Genomic DNA, 14,847 nt, shown 5'->3' with positions numbered 1-14,847 from the left:
TATCTTTTCTCATAAATTCTCCAGGGTGAACGACGATCGAATCCGGGACCTGTTCCGACAGGAGGATAAACTGTTAATAAATTGAGCTATCCAAACTTTACTGACCAATATTTTAGTTAATACCGAATCAAACAAGAATGATGCGGTGAGAAGGGAGCAAGCCGTAGGAGAAAAGCTGCAGCCTGCAGGTCGTAATAGAAGTGTAAAAATTTCCAAATTGTTAGTCGTTTTAGAGAAATGAGCGGCTGGGGTTTATCGTTAAATCCTTCACAACATGTGTTGATGGTATCAGCATCTCTAAACAAGGGCAAGCTCAAAACTAACAATGCCATGATTATCCCTTCTTGGGTCTCTCTCAAAACCAACATCAACAACAACAATTTTCAGAAAGCTGCTGCTGATCTTGAAAACATGCATTTAGTTTCTCTTTCTAAACAAGGCAAGCTCAATGAAGCTCATCACTTTCTCAATCAAATGGACCAAGCTGGCCTTAGCGTTACTTATGGTTCCTATTTATCGCTTTTCGAATCATGCGCTCTTTCTAAATCCTCACACTATGCCAAGTTGTTTGATGCTCATCTCACAGCTAACATGCACAAGAATAATACTAACATTCCTGCGTTTCTTTTTGATTGTATTTTGAGAGTTTTTTGTGATTGTGGAAGCCTTTCTTATGCACATTACTTATTTGATAAAATGCCTGACAAGACTTTTACCTCCTGGGATACTATTATATCTGCATTTGCCAAACAAGGAGATTTCAGGAATGCCTTGATGTTTTTTGCAAATATGCAATCATCGGGACTACTTTTACATCCACACATATATTTCCCGCTCTTTAAGTCTTTATCAAATCCCGCTTATTTGCAACTTGCCAAACAATTACATTCTCATGTGATTAGAGCCGGATATGTTGATGATGATTCTATGGCCACGGCAATTGCCAACATGTATGCAAAGTGTGGGTTTTTGGAAGGAGCTGAATCGCTCATTGATCGGATGCATGAAAAGAATGTTGTAGCTATGACTGGCTTGATGGTAGCTTATGTTCAAGGTGGCAACAATTATGATGCTTTTAGGTTGTTTTCTACAATGCTGGAGGCTGGTGTTCAGTTAGATGAGTTTGTGTTCTCGATTACTCTTAAAGTGTGCGCACAGCTGGAGGACATGGAAATGGGACAGCAGATTCATGCTTATATTGTGAAACTTGGGTTGGAACCAAATGTATCAGTGGGAACTCCTCTCGTAGACTTCTATGCTAAATGTGCAAGTATGGAATCTGCCAGTAAAGCATTTCTAAGGATAATCGAGCCAAATGATGTTTCCTGGCATGCTTTGATCTCAGGTTATTGTCGAATTGGTGAGTTTGGGGAATGCATTAGAACTTTTACATCTCTAAGAAGGAATAATGCCGTTCTTTTAAATTCATTCATGTATACCAGCATACTGCAATGTTGCTCTGCTGTTGCAGATTTTAGTTTAGGCACCCAAGCACATGTAGATGCAATAAAAAGAGGTTTAATTTCATATCTACATGGAGAAAGTGCTATGGTAACTATGTATGCAAAGTGTGGCAGGTTAGATTACGCTTATCAGGTCTTTGAATCAATAGATGAGCCTGATGTTGTGGCCTGGACTGCTATAATTGCTGGTTGTGCATACCATGGTCATGCTTCCGAAGCTCTTAGATTTTTTAGAAGAATGCAAGCTTGTGGGGTTGGGCCAAATGCTGTTACATTTATAGCAGTTTTGACTGCTTGTAGTCATTCAGGTTTAGTCAGAGAAGCTGAGCAGTATCTAAAAGCTATGAGCAGCGCATATGCCGTAGAGCCCACTGTTGATCACTATGATTGTATGATTGACATTTATGCTCGTGCAGGCCTACTAGACAAGGCATATGAACTGATAAATTCTATGCCATTTCAGCCTGATGCAATGAGTTGGAAAAGTTTACTGGGTGGGTGCTCTGTTCACCGCAATTTTGAGCTTGGAAAAATTGCAGCGGAGGAGCTTCTTCGACTAGACCCACAAGACATCACTGCTTATGTCCTCATGTTTAACTTATATGTTTCATCTGGAAAATGGAATGAAGCAGCAGATGTTAGGAGGAGGATGGCTGAGAGGGACCTACGGAAGGAGGTTGGTTGTAGTTGGATTACCATCAAGGGACAAGTACACCGCTTCATCGTGGGTGATAAATACCATCCTCAAACAGAAGCGATATACTCGAAATTAAATGAACTGAAGTTTCCAACAAAAAATGAACATGTAATACTAAGTGAGGACGATGTAGGCAACGATTTGTTGGAGCGGAAAGAGCAACTTCTTGACCACAGCGAGAGACTTGCAATAGCTTATGGCCTTATCTCAGTTCCAAGTGACACAGCTATTGTGATTTTTAAGAATCTAAGGGCTTGTACAGATTGCCATGAATTTGCAAAGCATGTATCAGGCATCACAGGACGTGAAATCATTGTTAGAGATTCCAATAGATTTCATCACTTCAAATCAGGGGAATGTTCGTGTGGTGACTACTGGTAATCACATTAGACCGTCGCCTCAGCTTTTATGAGAACCAAGACCGTAGAGTGATACTTGTAAATAAAAGATCAAACTCACTGTTCTTTCATATTTCTACCTTGGCAATGGAAGGTAAACTTGTTCCAAAAGACATGTGATAGAGCTGCTTGTTATGTTCTGTGAGCTAATGTAATTAATATCATGAATCTGATATCTTTAAGAAATGTTTATTTTGGATTTCTTGGCTTTGGTCAAGAATACAGTTGCTGTGTATCTGTTTAATGCAAGAAATTATTCATTTTTCTCTCAATTTGGATTAATGGAGTTTTAGTAAGATACAACATAAATGATCAATAACTATAACTGGTTGGTCTGCATATTCCTCACAATAGTATGCTCTTTTGTAACATTTTGCACTTTGCTGTCTTCATTTCGGACCATGGTGAGTCTAAACATAAGTTTTTGCAGTTGCATACTTGCATGGGCTATATTTAACTGCTCGGCTATCCTGTTATATGCATCCGACCTGGTATCTGTACCATAACTCTACACACTCATGTTAGCATTGGCCTATTGAAGTTGAATTAAATACGTGCAGTGAGTTTGAAAAGGGATGGACTTTCTTGTTCAGAGCAATCTGGTTGTATTTTTTGTTGTATTATATCTTCCATCAAGTTTCCTTCACTCTCCTCAACTGAGTTGCTAAATTCTGAAACTGCCGCGGTGATGTCCTCAACTAAGTCAACAATCACACCATCCACGCCCATCAGCTGTTGCGTGTAAACCACCTTTGGCACATTACTGCAACAATTTGGTCAAGGTTTCCGATTATTTATGCATAATGTTACTAGTGTATGGATTCAAGAAGCATTTCATCTATAGAGAGGGAAAGGATATTACTTTAGTTGACCATAGGTTATGAGATGGAGCTTTGTTTGATCCTTGATTTCAGCTATTGCTCCTGGATTTCTTAAGATGGCTGTGACCTCTGAAACAATACCATTTAAGTTGTGTTCCCTGCATAACTTTATGGCCTCATCCAGAGAGTTCCTCCTCGTATCAGCATAAATTTCAGATCCCCCATTAGTGATAAAGAACACCTAGAATAACTTGTATTCAGAAATTTTAGCTTCTAAAATTCAAAAGTTACGGGAATTTATCTATACTTACAGGGTAGGAACTTTGGAGTTTCCTCAACAACAGGGCAGCATCAGGTTGGAAACTTGAGAATATTATAGGCCTGTTTTTGGCAGACCTGAAAACCACCTGGCCCGTACATATAAGAGTGAGTTCTGGGTACAAACGACATTACTGACAATAAACTCAAAAATTAGTTTCAGAGATCAACATTAGGCTAGACATGGGATTCATCTGGTAAACCTGGAGAACTAGTTGAATAACACGAACGAGTTGGTGTTGTTTGTAGACTATGTTGTTGTCAAACTTGAGTTCAATATTGAACCCCAGAGAATGATTAACATTCTGAAACACTTGTTGCAATGTACAAAGATGGTCATCAGTTTGGACCTTCCACTCAAAGATTCTGCCATCTTTTATCTTTCTGAACAGAGGCTTACTGACCTGTTTTCAGAACACAAGACAAACTAAGAAATGTATTAATACTGATTCTGAAGTCAGAAAAACCTTGTTACATTTGCTGGCTCCCTTTGGGGTCCATAGGAAAGAAACTCAGCTAAAGTGAGATTCGTCACTCTTTCCTCTGTTATTTCACCCTGAATTGGCCAAAACAATATACATGAACATAGAATTATAGCCATCAAGTTTTAAAAAAGAAAAGCAAGTCAATTGGGTAAATAACCTGCTTGTTTTTAGTAAAGATGAAGTCATCATGGAATATGACTGGACAGTCATCTTTGGTGACCTGCAAATTAAACCGGTTTATAGTTTTGTTCCCAGCTTCTAAATTTGTTTAATGTTTATCCGCAAGGAAAGGAAATGCAGGAAATAAACATATTATGACGTGTGAAACTAAAAAGAGGAAGACCTAAACTGGAGGAAAATATGTATACAACAATCAAACACTAGGAGATAAAAAAAATTCACTTGAAAGTTTGGCACGATAAATTTTCCGGACACCCCAGAAAGATTTTCTGCTAGCCGGAGCATGTAACACACATCAAACCATGTAGCTGGTTAAAACTTAAAAGTAAAGATAAAGGAGAGAGAGATTGAATAACATGAGAGATGACCTGCACATCGAATTCGATGAAATGAAGATTGAAATTTCCGGCAGCATTCAAAGCAAGAATGGAATTTTCCTTGATGAATTTCATCCGATTATTAGACGACTGCAACAAATTCATACCGCTTCCCCTGTGTCCAATCACCATCATCTTTTGTCTTCTTGCTTTAGTTGCAATTATCGCATTCTTGCTTCCACACCCTTCTTTCTTCTCAGTTTTACAACCTGCACATACAATGATACAAATAAAAATTATTATGATAGAATATAGACACCGACACGCAAAGGAGATTGAATTACAATGATCACCTGAGGAAGCTAATGCAGCTGCAACAATGTTATCTACAACATCTTCATTGAGATTATAAGGATCAATATCTGAAATGTGAATGTCCCTTGGGGCTGCCATGCCTGTTCTCTTAATTCATTATAATCAGACAAGTTACTCTTTAAAAATAAGGAAAATTTGTATATATAAGCGGACAAGATGGAAAAACCAAAACAAAACACAAAAGCCTTCCCCCGCAGGCGGAACACGCAATTTTTATATACTCATATACAAATTGTAGCTGACAAAAGAAGACTCGAATATAAATGTAATTTGAATTATAATAGAATTCAAATGTTCCCGATTATTCAAAAGAGAGAGCGTACCGCTTAATTTGAACCTGTTCATGTCATTTTTTATTGCGGAATTTTCTAAAATAATCTAGAATATTATAATAATCTCTTATATATATAGAAAGTTCTAAAAACATGTGAAATGTACTTAAAATATATTTTGAATAGATATTTTAGATGAAAAACCCGAGACCCTTCTTTTCCTTAGTGGAAGAATATTGTAAAAGGTTCTTTATTATAAATAGAGGAGGTCCCCTCATTTGGAGGATTATTCAAGAAGTTGCAAAATCTCTCTGTTGTAAACACTTGTACTCTTAGTAATAACAAAATCCTTTAATTTTTCAAATACTTTAAGCATTCTTGTGAAAGGCTTACTTAATAGTTCTCAGGGGAGAAAGAGCTAAGTGTCGTCACGGTTGAACTAAAGTGAGTTTTAAGTCCATGATAACGTGGTATCAGAGACAAAAGTTGCGAAGGGCGTAACTTTGAAGGAAGACATCAGGGGAAGTGGAGTGGATGAAGTCACTGATGCTAGCAATGTCAATGATCAAGAAAGGGATGCTATTTCACGCAATGATAAGGACAAAAAGTCTCGAGATTCAAGTAAGTCTCGTCTTAACCTTGATCAACTTGAAGAAAAAGTTTCTACTCTTGAAAAAACTATGAGTGATCTAATCCCACGTATTGAGCAAATGACCTATAACTTTGAAACACTTGAGCATCATATGTTTGAGGAGGCGGAGGAGACAAGGTTAGATCTTGAAGGGATGACGAATGATATCCCGAAGCTTCAAGATCAAGGCAAGGTCCATGAGAAACGCTTGAATACTGTGGATATTAGAATGGAAGAGGCAATCAATGAGATCAAGGATCAACTCTTAATAATTAAGACCGAAATTTATAATGGGGGTGTGGTGACTAAGGAGACACCAAAGATCGAGATCCCGAAGCCGAAGCCATTCGAAAGAAATAGGGATGTTAAGGAAGTAGAGAACTTCTTGTGGGATTTTAAGCAATATTTTGAGGGCATAAAAGTCTCGAATGAGCAAACAAAGGTACGTATGGCTACTCGTTATCTTTCAGATATTGTTACTTTGTGATGGCGTAGAGAGCGGGCCGACATTGAGAAAAACATATGCACCATTAACACTTTTGAGGACTTCAAGAAGGAGCTCAAACGCCAATTTTATCCAGTGAATGTGGTGTATGAGGTCCGGAAGAAGCTAAGTGAACTACATCATAGGGGCACCATTAGTGAATATGTGAGGGAATTCACTACTCTTATGCTACAAATCCCGATCATGACGAGTGAAGACTTACTATTCTACTTCACGGATGGACTTCAATCATGGGCCAAGGGCTACAACGTCGGAATGTCAAGAATGTGGATGAAACTATTGTTGTAGCTGAGTGTTTGACGGAGTTTCAAAAAGGAGAATCATCCAAACCCAAGTCCAACACTAGGCCTACTACTTTTGGAAAAGGTGGGGGAGACAAAGTCCCTAAAGTTGACAAGGACAAATAAGATAGGTACAAGCCATTTGCCAAAAAGGAAGTTTATGAGGAAAAGAAGAAGAATTTTGTGCCGGAAGGGGGATGTTTCGTTTTCAAAGGTCCTCACACCATGAAAGATTTCCCGAAACTTGGCTCCCTTTCATCTATGATGGAGCAACAGGAGAAAATTACTGATCAAACATCCGATGCGGGGCATATTGGATCGATTCGCTTACTCAACGCCATAGAGGCAAAACCGGTGCCAAAATCACAAGGAAGCAAGGGGATCATGTATGTGGAGGCACTTGTGAATGGGAATAAGGCCCAGGCCATGGTAGACACGGGAGCGACTCATAACTTCATTACCTTGGAGGAGGCCAAGAGGGCTGGCTTGAAGATCTCTGGCGCAAGTGGGTGGCTCAAAACCGTTAATGCTAAGGCCAAGCCTTTGGAGGGGATAACACTTGGCGTCGAGTTAGCACTTGGAAAGGGAAGGTAGTCTTCTCGGCGGCCCCAATGGATGACTACAAGGGTGTGTTGGGTATGGACTTCCTAAGGTACGTGAATGCTATCCCGATGCCCTATTATAACTCAATATATATTATGAAAGAAGGGGTTCCTTGCATGATCCGCACAATAGAAGGCCCCAATGAGGTGAAGACATTGTCGGATATGCAACTATCGAAGGGGTTCAAGAAGGGGAACGAAACCTACATGGCGGTAGTGATGAAGAATGATGAACTTGAAGAAGATGGAGCGACTTCAACTTAAGGCTACATGAAGAAATTTTTTGTTCATTCTATAATCTGTTACTTTCTCTATCCTGCCATTTATTTACATTTTCTTTTTTAGATGTTCCTTCCAATAATTTAAATTTCAAAATTTTCTAAAAATAGTAATTTTTTTTATAATTTTTAAAATAACTACATTGTATCTCTCTCCACCATACCTACTTTATGCATATAATAATAATCGTTCCATTACTTTATTCACTTTTTTAACTTTTCACCGCTACTTTATCATTTTTCTTAAATTCCTTCCCCAGGCCAAATGTACGAGGAGTGTTTTCATTTGGGAGGGAAGGAAGGAATACACAAGTTACACTAAATTTAATTTACTGCAACCAACTTAACTTCTGTAACTCGAGTTTGTACTTGCTTAGGTTTACTGTGAAAATAAAACCAACCAACTTTCTACAAATGAAGACAAAAAGAGTATTGGATAAGTACACAACCTTTGCTTCTGGGCATTCTTTCTCCCCCTGGTTTATCAAAATAAAAAGTTTAGATAAAAGTTACAATTAGCGCCTTTCATTGTACAATTGGATTCTACTCATTATTAGCATCAAAACTGTCCTGTTGTCTTCTTTTTTCTCTTAAATTCTCTCCCCACATTTTAGCCTCTGCAACAGCTCTTTCTCTTTCCAAGTCCCGGTTTTGCATCCTTGCAGTTTCTTTGGGCGAGTCATCCTTCTCAGAACCTTCCAAGTCCCATTTGAGGCCTGATCCTCCGCCAATATCATTCCTTAAGAATCTTCCACTGCCTCTGTTATATTTCTCTTCTCTATCTCCATTTAACCTGTAACCATGTCCAGGAGCTGAGCCAGGGTCATATGCCTGGTTCGCAAGATAAGATAAGGCAGTAACAACATCCCCAATCAGAGGACGGGCAGCGGCCTGTTCTTGGATACACATGGATGCTACAGCTAGAGCCTGGTATAGCCCTCGCATTGGATATTGACCTTGAAGCCTTGGGTCAGCTAATTTTGCAAACTTTCTGCGGTCGTTGAACAGTGGTCTTGCCTGCAGATACATAACATCGAGAACAAGTTAACATCCTCCAGCACCAAGAGCTCTATTAGGTAACTACAATGAGTAGACTATATGGATTACCCATGTGACAAGGTTCTGTTGTCCTTGTGGTTGAGTACTGTCAATGGCTTTACGTCCCGTTATAAGCTCTAAGAATACTACGCCAAAACTATAGACATCAGACTTCACTGTCAATTGACCAGTCATGGCATACTCAGGAGCACAGTAACCATAGGTTCCCATCACCCTGGTGGAAACATGAGACTTGTCACCAGTAGGGCCAAGTTTTGCGAGTCCAAAGTCGGAAAGCTTTGGGTGAAATCCTTCCTCTAATAATATATTGGATGATTTGAAGTCCCTATAGATGACTGGAGGGCTTGCCTTGTCATGGAGAAACTCTAAACCTTTGGCTGCACCTGCTGCAATCTTCATTCGTATATTCCAGTCTAGAGGTTCTTTATCTGGTGGAAGATCTGCACAAAAGATTAGGATATGTGAATTAAGGTTTAGCTAGAAGGCAGCCTGATCATACATATTCTGGAGTGAAATAATCTGTTCACACACAGTAGACGGCGGAGCACTGTAATGTTTTTAAACAAGCATATGCAAAATTCAAACCCCCCCTTTATATCAATTCTTAGGGTGAAACAGGAAACGGCATTATATCATCCAATATATAGAATTACTGAACAGTAGGTGGACTAAGACATAGAAGTGTGTGCTTTACTTTTTTTTCTTATTCGAAATTTACTACAGGGCACAAAACTCTCATGATATTAGGATTTATGTGCACTTAATTATACTGGATATCCTCTAATCTACTACAGTACAAGATTATAGAGATTCAAGTGTCCACCCCACAAACAGTGAAAAAACTGTACAATGACATTGAACACTGAAAAAACTGCAATATGCCAACATAACAGACATGCTTTTACTTGTGTGATATCTTATATGTATATAGTACATATTTGCATTTGAAGTGCTAAACACAAACTCCATGCATACTTTTTCTTTAAAGTAAATCTATATCATCCTTAATTTGATATATTGAAGTACTTATTCCCTTTAACATGCTTATAAGAGAAAATTGGAAAAAACAAAATTAATAAATGTCTAAAGTACTACCATGAAGGTGGTCTTCCAGTGATCCCAATGGCATAAACTCGTACACAAGAAGCCGTTGATCCCCATCAGCACAGTACCCAATTAAATTGACAAGGTTGGAGTGGTGCAGAAGGCTAAGCATCAGCACTTCAACAAGGAATTCTCTGTTACCCTGAAGCCCATCTCTATCCAATTGTTTTACAGCTACAACCTGTTCAGCAGAATTACAGTTCTCTCAGAAGTGATCAATTTCGAGGTAAAAATGACTGAACTGCACATTGCTGATCGGTATAAGATGAAGCACCGAGGTTCACATTCATGTGAAGGTGGCCTTTTTCCAAAATTTAACGAATACAGTGATTATCGGATCGTTCCAAGTTGTGTGTATATAATTTTGGTGGTGAATATCAGGATTAACTGTATTCTATCTGACATTAATATCTAGAATTGATATATATATATAACATGACCTCCATATTTTGTTATGCACCAACCCCAGATGTCTTAAATTATCAGATAAACCTTACTGTACAAGTTAAGGTGTAGCATAACAATTGTTGTACTTGCTTAGTTGTGTGGGCAACTTTTATTAATTTTATTTTTTATATAAGACTCAGAAATTATCAACTTACAGACTACTACTGGTTCGGGGTGCAATAGAGTTGGATATGAATATCAACGTGCTAAGGCTCTAGTCAAGTTCATTCATTGTTACTCACTTGCACTTAGTTCATCTGTGAATTATTTCTTTTACTTCCACATTTTCAACTTGAGTTTGTATGAGTTCGTACACTACTACTCGCATTTATTTGGGTTCATATGAGTTTGTAGTTTTGAATGCTTGTTAGATCAAATTATAATGATTTATGTTAAAGAGTATTTTCAGTACATAATAACACTCACTCTGTACTCTTTAATTTGTTTATTGACAAAAAATTCACATTTTTCGTAACGAAGTAAGAAAAGGGGGCAAGGGGTAAATAACCTTTAACACTGACTGTCACCAAACCTTTTAGGAAAAGTACATTAGTAAATGTGGTCAAAATAAGTAGGACGAGGGAGTATATTATAGGAAAATAACTGATAATACTAACGAGTTGGAGTTAAAAAAAATATTTACTTAAATACTTATTCAAGTCATTGTTGTCACGGCGGTCGACTAGTCTAGTCGGTTTGAGAAATTCGACTGGAGAGCTCGACTTGCGAATTTTCGACTAATCGGTCGACTAGTGCAAATTCCAATCACAATTTAAAATGAAAAAATAAAAAAATAAAAAATTCTAAAAACATGCTCAATATTAGCAACAATTAACATGCTAATTTCAACTAATGTATCTTTATGTGGGTGTGTTTTTGTCCGTAAAAATTGATTAAAAATTAACATACATGTAGTATAATCTGTTATATAGCCAGCTTATCAATGTGAGCATATAGAAAGGATATAAGATATGTTTGTGTGTAACATATCTATTATGTGATTGATATACATATGAGTTTAGGATTGTTAGGCTTTTGCTGCGGGAACCACGTATATATAAGATATATATTATTTATTTAATTTTTAATTTATTATTAATTTTTCGACTAATCAGCAACTAGTCTACGACTATTCGACTAGTCGACAAGCTAAACCTCCATCGACCCGACTCGACTTATCGACGTGACAATCATGATTCGAGTACTCTTCAATTATTCAAATACTCTAATATGGACGAATATGAGAGTGGTGGGATTCAATGCGATATTCTGTTTGTTTTTTGATATCAGATTCAGTTCAACCCGATTTACTAATATTTGTTTTCAGCCCTACATGTAACCAGCACAAAAAGAAAAATAGTAAGATCCACATCAAATGCAATAACCTTTACTATAAAGCCTAAGAAGAACATACTGGCAAGACATGAACGAAATCATAATGCGAATAAATCTAAAGTAGTAGAGATGTAACATATGATCAGAATGGTTGGTATCTGTTCCAAAGGAACTTGAAAGTATCTGCACTTTCCAAAGTCGCTATTTATGATCGCATCTCAATTAATAAATTGGTTTAAAGTGATATTCATATGAGATAAGCGGATCAACTTCTTTATGGGATCACAGGTATAAAGTTCAGAAAGAATATATATCATCTTCTTAAAGTTTAGCACATAATAGAAAGGCATCTAAGTTGGTTACTAAATTGCTTATGTCGCTCACTTCAAATGAAACTTAGGACTAAAGCATTTTAATATGTATCAATACGCCTTTACACTCTGAATTCTGAGATGATATCTCTTGTAACAGATTATCTTGTAGTTGTTATTCAATGAGATGACAAAGAGAAGAGTATAAGAGCACAGATTACTCATTATGAATCTGATGTTTTCATTACTAACAAAGTGAACAGTACAAGCGGAAATACAGAAAGTAAATCCAGCTGGTTAAAGAAAACATCAAGTAGCAGAGAAAAGAATTAGTATATATGTCTAATCATATGAGTTAAGGGTAGTAAATCAGATTGAATTGCTTTCTTCTCTTACGATATTTCGAGTGACAACAAGTATGTGATCTAATGCATACAGGCAGCCTATTGATGGCATAAAATGTTACCCAAAAAACATACCCAAAAAAGAAAAGGAATTTACCTGACCCGTGGTTTGAAGCCTCCCTTTGTAAACACGTCCAAATCCTCCTTCCCCTATGAAGGACTCTGGCCTAAAATTATTTGTTGCAGCAGCAAGCTCACGGAAAGTAAAAGTTTGAGCTGCAATTTGAGCATCCGCTAGTTCCTTGAGACCAGGCTGTTGTTCCCTCTTTACACCAACATTGCTTCTAGACTTATACCTATCTGCTCCTGCAAGTTTCAACATAATAAACGGTAAAGATCCAGACCTCAAGGTTTTAAAAATACAATCTTTAATTAAAAAATGAAATATAACTAAATACATCTCAAGAATCAACTGAGTCAACCCCAAGTCTGAAATAATGAATCTCATAAGCAGATGAGATAAATGAATATATAAACAACAAAGAGGGGGGTAACTAACCAGAAGCTAATCTAGAAATGTTAGTGGAACTGGGATGAGTATCTTTACGATCATTTGATGATTGTTTTTGAGGATTTAATGTTTCTTCTTCTTTTGAATCAAAGCACGGAAAACAACCCATCTCCCCCTCTTCTTAGTAGCACCACATGTCCCGAACCGATTACCAAATTTCTAATGTTTGGAAAATATAAACACCCTTGTATCAACCCAAATAATCTGGCAAATATATTAAAAGGGGTCCAAGGATTATTTCTTGTGGTATAAAATATATTATTAAACTGTAGGAGTGTTGTTGTAAAGAGGAGGAGGAGGAGGAGGGAGCTAAGTGATCAGGCGAGGTAGAAGATAAGGTTTATTACATGAACAAGAAGAAGAAGAAGATGATTGAGATTGGGAGGCACTTGCAAGATTTACAACCCCTATTATAGTATTATATATAAATAAAAAATGTAAGTAATAAAATAATAAAAAAATATGTAAATATTATCAAAGTACTCAACTCAAGTAGGCTAGTAGACTTTGTGACAGCCGGCTTTGCTCCCCCCCCTCACATCTTACACAGCTCTCCCTTTCTTCCCTGCATTCACGTTTTACATTTTTCTTAACCTTATACAGATCATTCCCCCACCTTATAATTGTTTTAAGCTGGTCACTGAATCCTGCACATGTAAAAATATTCTTGTAAAACTGAAATTTTTCTTGTCAATATTATTCCGTCTTAATGATATGTTTAATGAATAAATCTTGTGGTACATACTTATTCATTAGCATCTCTGATAGGGGATTGTTAAAAACTTAAAATAACTGCCAATCTTGTCAAATTATATTTATTAGTATTTTATTTTTACTTCATTTTATTTTAATTTATCAACATTCTACTTGAATAATTAACAATCTCTAAAAATTGCTTATTTCATTCCTAAATTAAATTATAAATATCACGTAAACTAACTATTATTGATATTCACTTTTTGCCTTTTTGACAATCTTAACAAGTAACATATTAGCAATCATGCATATCCAATAAGCTAGCAATCAAGTTTATTTTAATTAAATTCAAATTCAAATGACCCAGTCTAAGATTTTTAATTAGAAAAAGTATGATATTTTTATTGTCCTAATATGTAAATCGTGAGTTTGGGAGTGGATTGAGGGGGAAAACCCTATTTATGGACATGTGAGTGGAAATTATTGAAAGGATAACTTGGAGACTAAAAATGTCCAAATTAACCAATGATATAATTCAAAAAAAATAATGAAGTGCCCAGAGGCGTTTGAAATGTTCCCAAATGTTGGTTAATGATTTAATATATTATTTTCAAAACTTAATTAGAGTTGATAGTTGTCAAGTAACCGCTCACGTTAAAATTTTAAAGTGGTAAATTAAGATCCGAACAAAATTTTATACTTTTTAACATATTTCCTCAATGGTAAGATATTTTCCGCTAACAAATACAACCAATATTAATATTAATGTCAACAACCAATATTTAAATTAAATAAATGGGGGTGAGTGAGACTTAAACTCCAGTCACTCTCTAAATCGAATTCTGATACTATGTTAAGTAATGAGGCCATCTAAAACTTTAACGTGGTAGAGAAAACTCCGACACTATCCTATTTATCGTTGTCAATCATAACAAAAAATAGAGTACAATTAAGGAGGAACATTAATAATATAAGATCATGTTCGGGATATCCACTACCACCTTAAGATTTTAGTTCGACTGGTTATTTAATATGGTATCAGAACTCGGTTTAGGGAGGGAGTCGGATTCGAGTCCTCCTACCTCATTTGTTTAATTTAAATATTTGTTATTGATATTAGTCTTGATTATATTTATATATTTGTAATTGTTAATCGGTACAAAAAATATCATGCAATTGGAGGGAGTAATAAAGAGTATAAAATCTCGATCTCTAATTTAATCTAGTTCTAGTCATCAACAAGTTATTGACCTTTGATGTGTTAAATAATATGGTTTGTTGGTTTGTGTTTATGTGCACGTGTTAAATACTAAAATTTATAAATTTATAGTCATCAACAAGTTATTGACCTTTGATG

At 36.5% G+C, this 14,847-nt stretch overlaps 3 protein-coding genes across 3 annotated transcripts; 1 reads left to right on the top strand and 2 right to left on the bottom strand.

Moving 5' to 3' along the window:
* Nucleotides 1-121: 121 nt before the first annotated feature.
* On the top strand, nucleotides 122-2,791 carry LOC141677891 (pentatricopeptide repeat-containing protein At5g13270, chloroplastic). Its single transcript, XM_074484004.1, has one exon. It carries the CDS (start codon nucleotides 238-240, stop codon nucleotides 2,539-2,541), a length of 2,304 nt encoding a protein of 767 aa, XP_074340105.1. The 5' UTR covers nucleotides 122-237; the 3' UTR covers nucleotides 2,542-2,791.
* Nucleotides 2,792-2,803: 12 nt separating this feature from the next.
* On the bottom strand, nucleotides 2,804-5,257 carry LOC141677894 (glycerophosphodiester phosphodiesterase GDPD3-like). Its single transcript, XM_074484006.1, has 8 exons — nucleotides 5,033-5,257; nucleotides 4,731-4,948; nucleotides 4,340-4,402; nucleotides 4,173-4,253; nucleotides 3,901-4,101; nucleotides 3,691-3,786; nucleotides 3,421-3,620; nucleotides 2,804-3,321 (listed from the first exon to the last, which is right to left on the bottom strand). Exons 1-8 carry the CDS (start codon nucleotides 5,130-5,132, stop codon nucleotides 3,105-3,107), a joined length of 1,176 nt encoding a protein of 391 aa, XP_074340107.1. The 5' UTR covers nucleotides 5,133-5,257; the 3' UTR covers nucleotides 2,804-3,104.
* Nucleotides 5,258-8,062: 2,805 nt separating this feature from the next.
* LOC141677893 (serine/threonine-protein kinase PBS1-like) lies at nucleotides 8,063-13,344 on the bottom strand. The gene is made up of 5 exons (XM_074484005.1): nucleotides 12,783-13,344; nucleotides 12,381-12,589; nucleotides 9,778-9,967; nucleotides 8,731-9,122; nucleotides 8,063-8,640 (listed from the first exon to the last, which is right to left on the bottom strand). Exons 1-5 carry the CDS (start codon nucleotides 12,901-12,903, stop codon nucleotides 8,167-8,169), a joined length of 1,386 nt encoding a protein of 461 aa, XP_074340106.1. The 5' UTR covers nucleotides 12,904-13,344; the 3' UTR covers nucleotides 8,063-8,166.
* Between the last annotated feature and the right edge of the window lie 1,503 nt (nucleotides 13,345-14,847).

The sequence above is a fragment of the Apium graveolens genome, chromosome 8 (assembly GCF_009905375.1).
Source record: "Apium graveolens cultivar Ventura chromosome 8, ASM990537v1, whole genome shotgun sequence".
NCBI lineage: Eukaryota > Viridiplantae > Streptophyta > Magnoliopsida > Apiales > Apiaceae > Apium > Apium graveolens.
The sequence above is the reverse complement of the archived record's forward strand: the minus strand, read 5'-3'. Positions and strand labels throughout refer to the sequence as shown.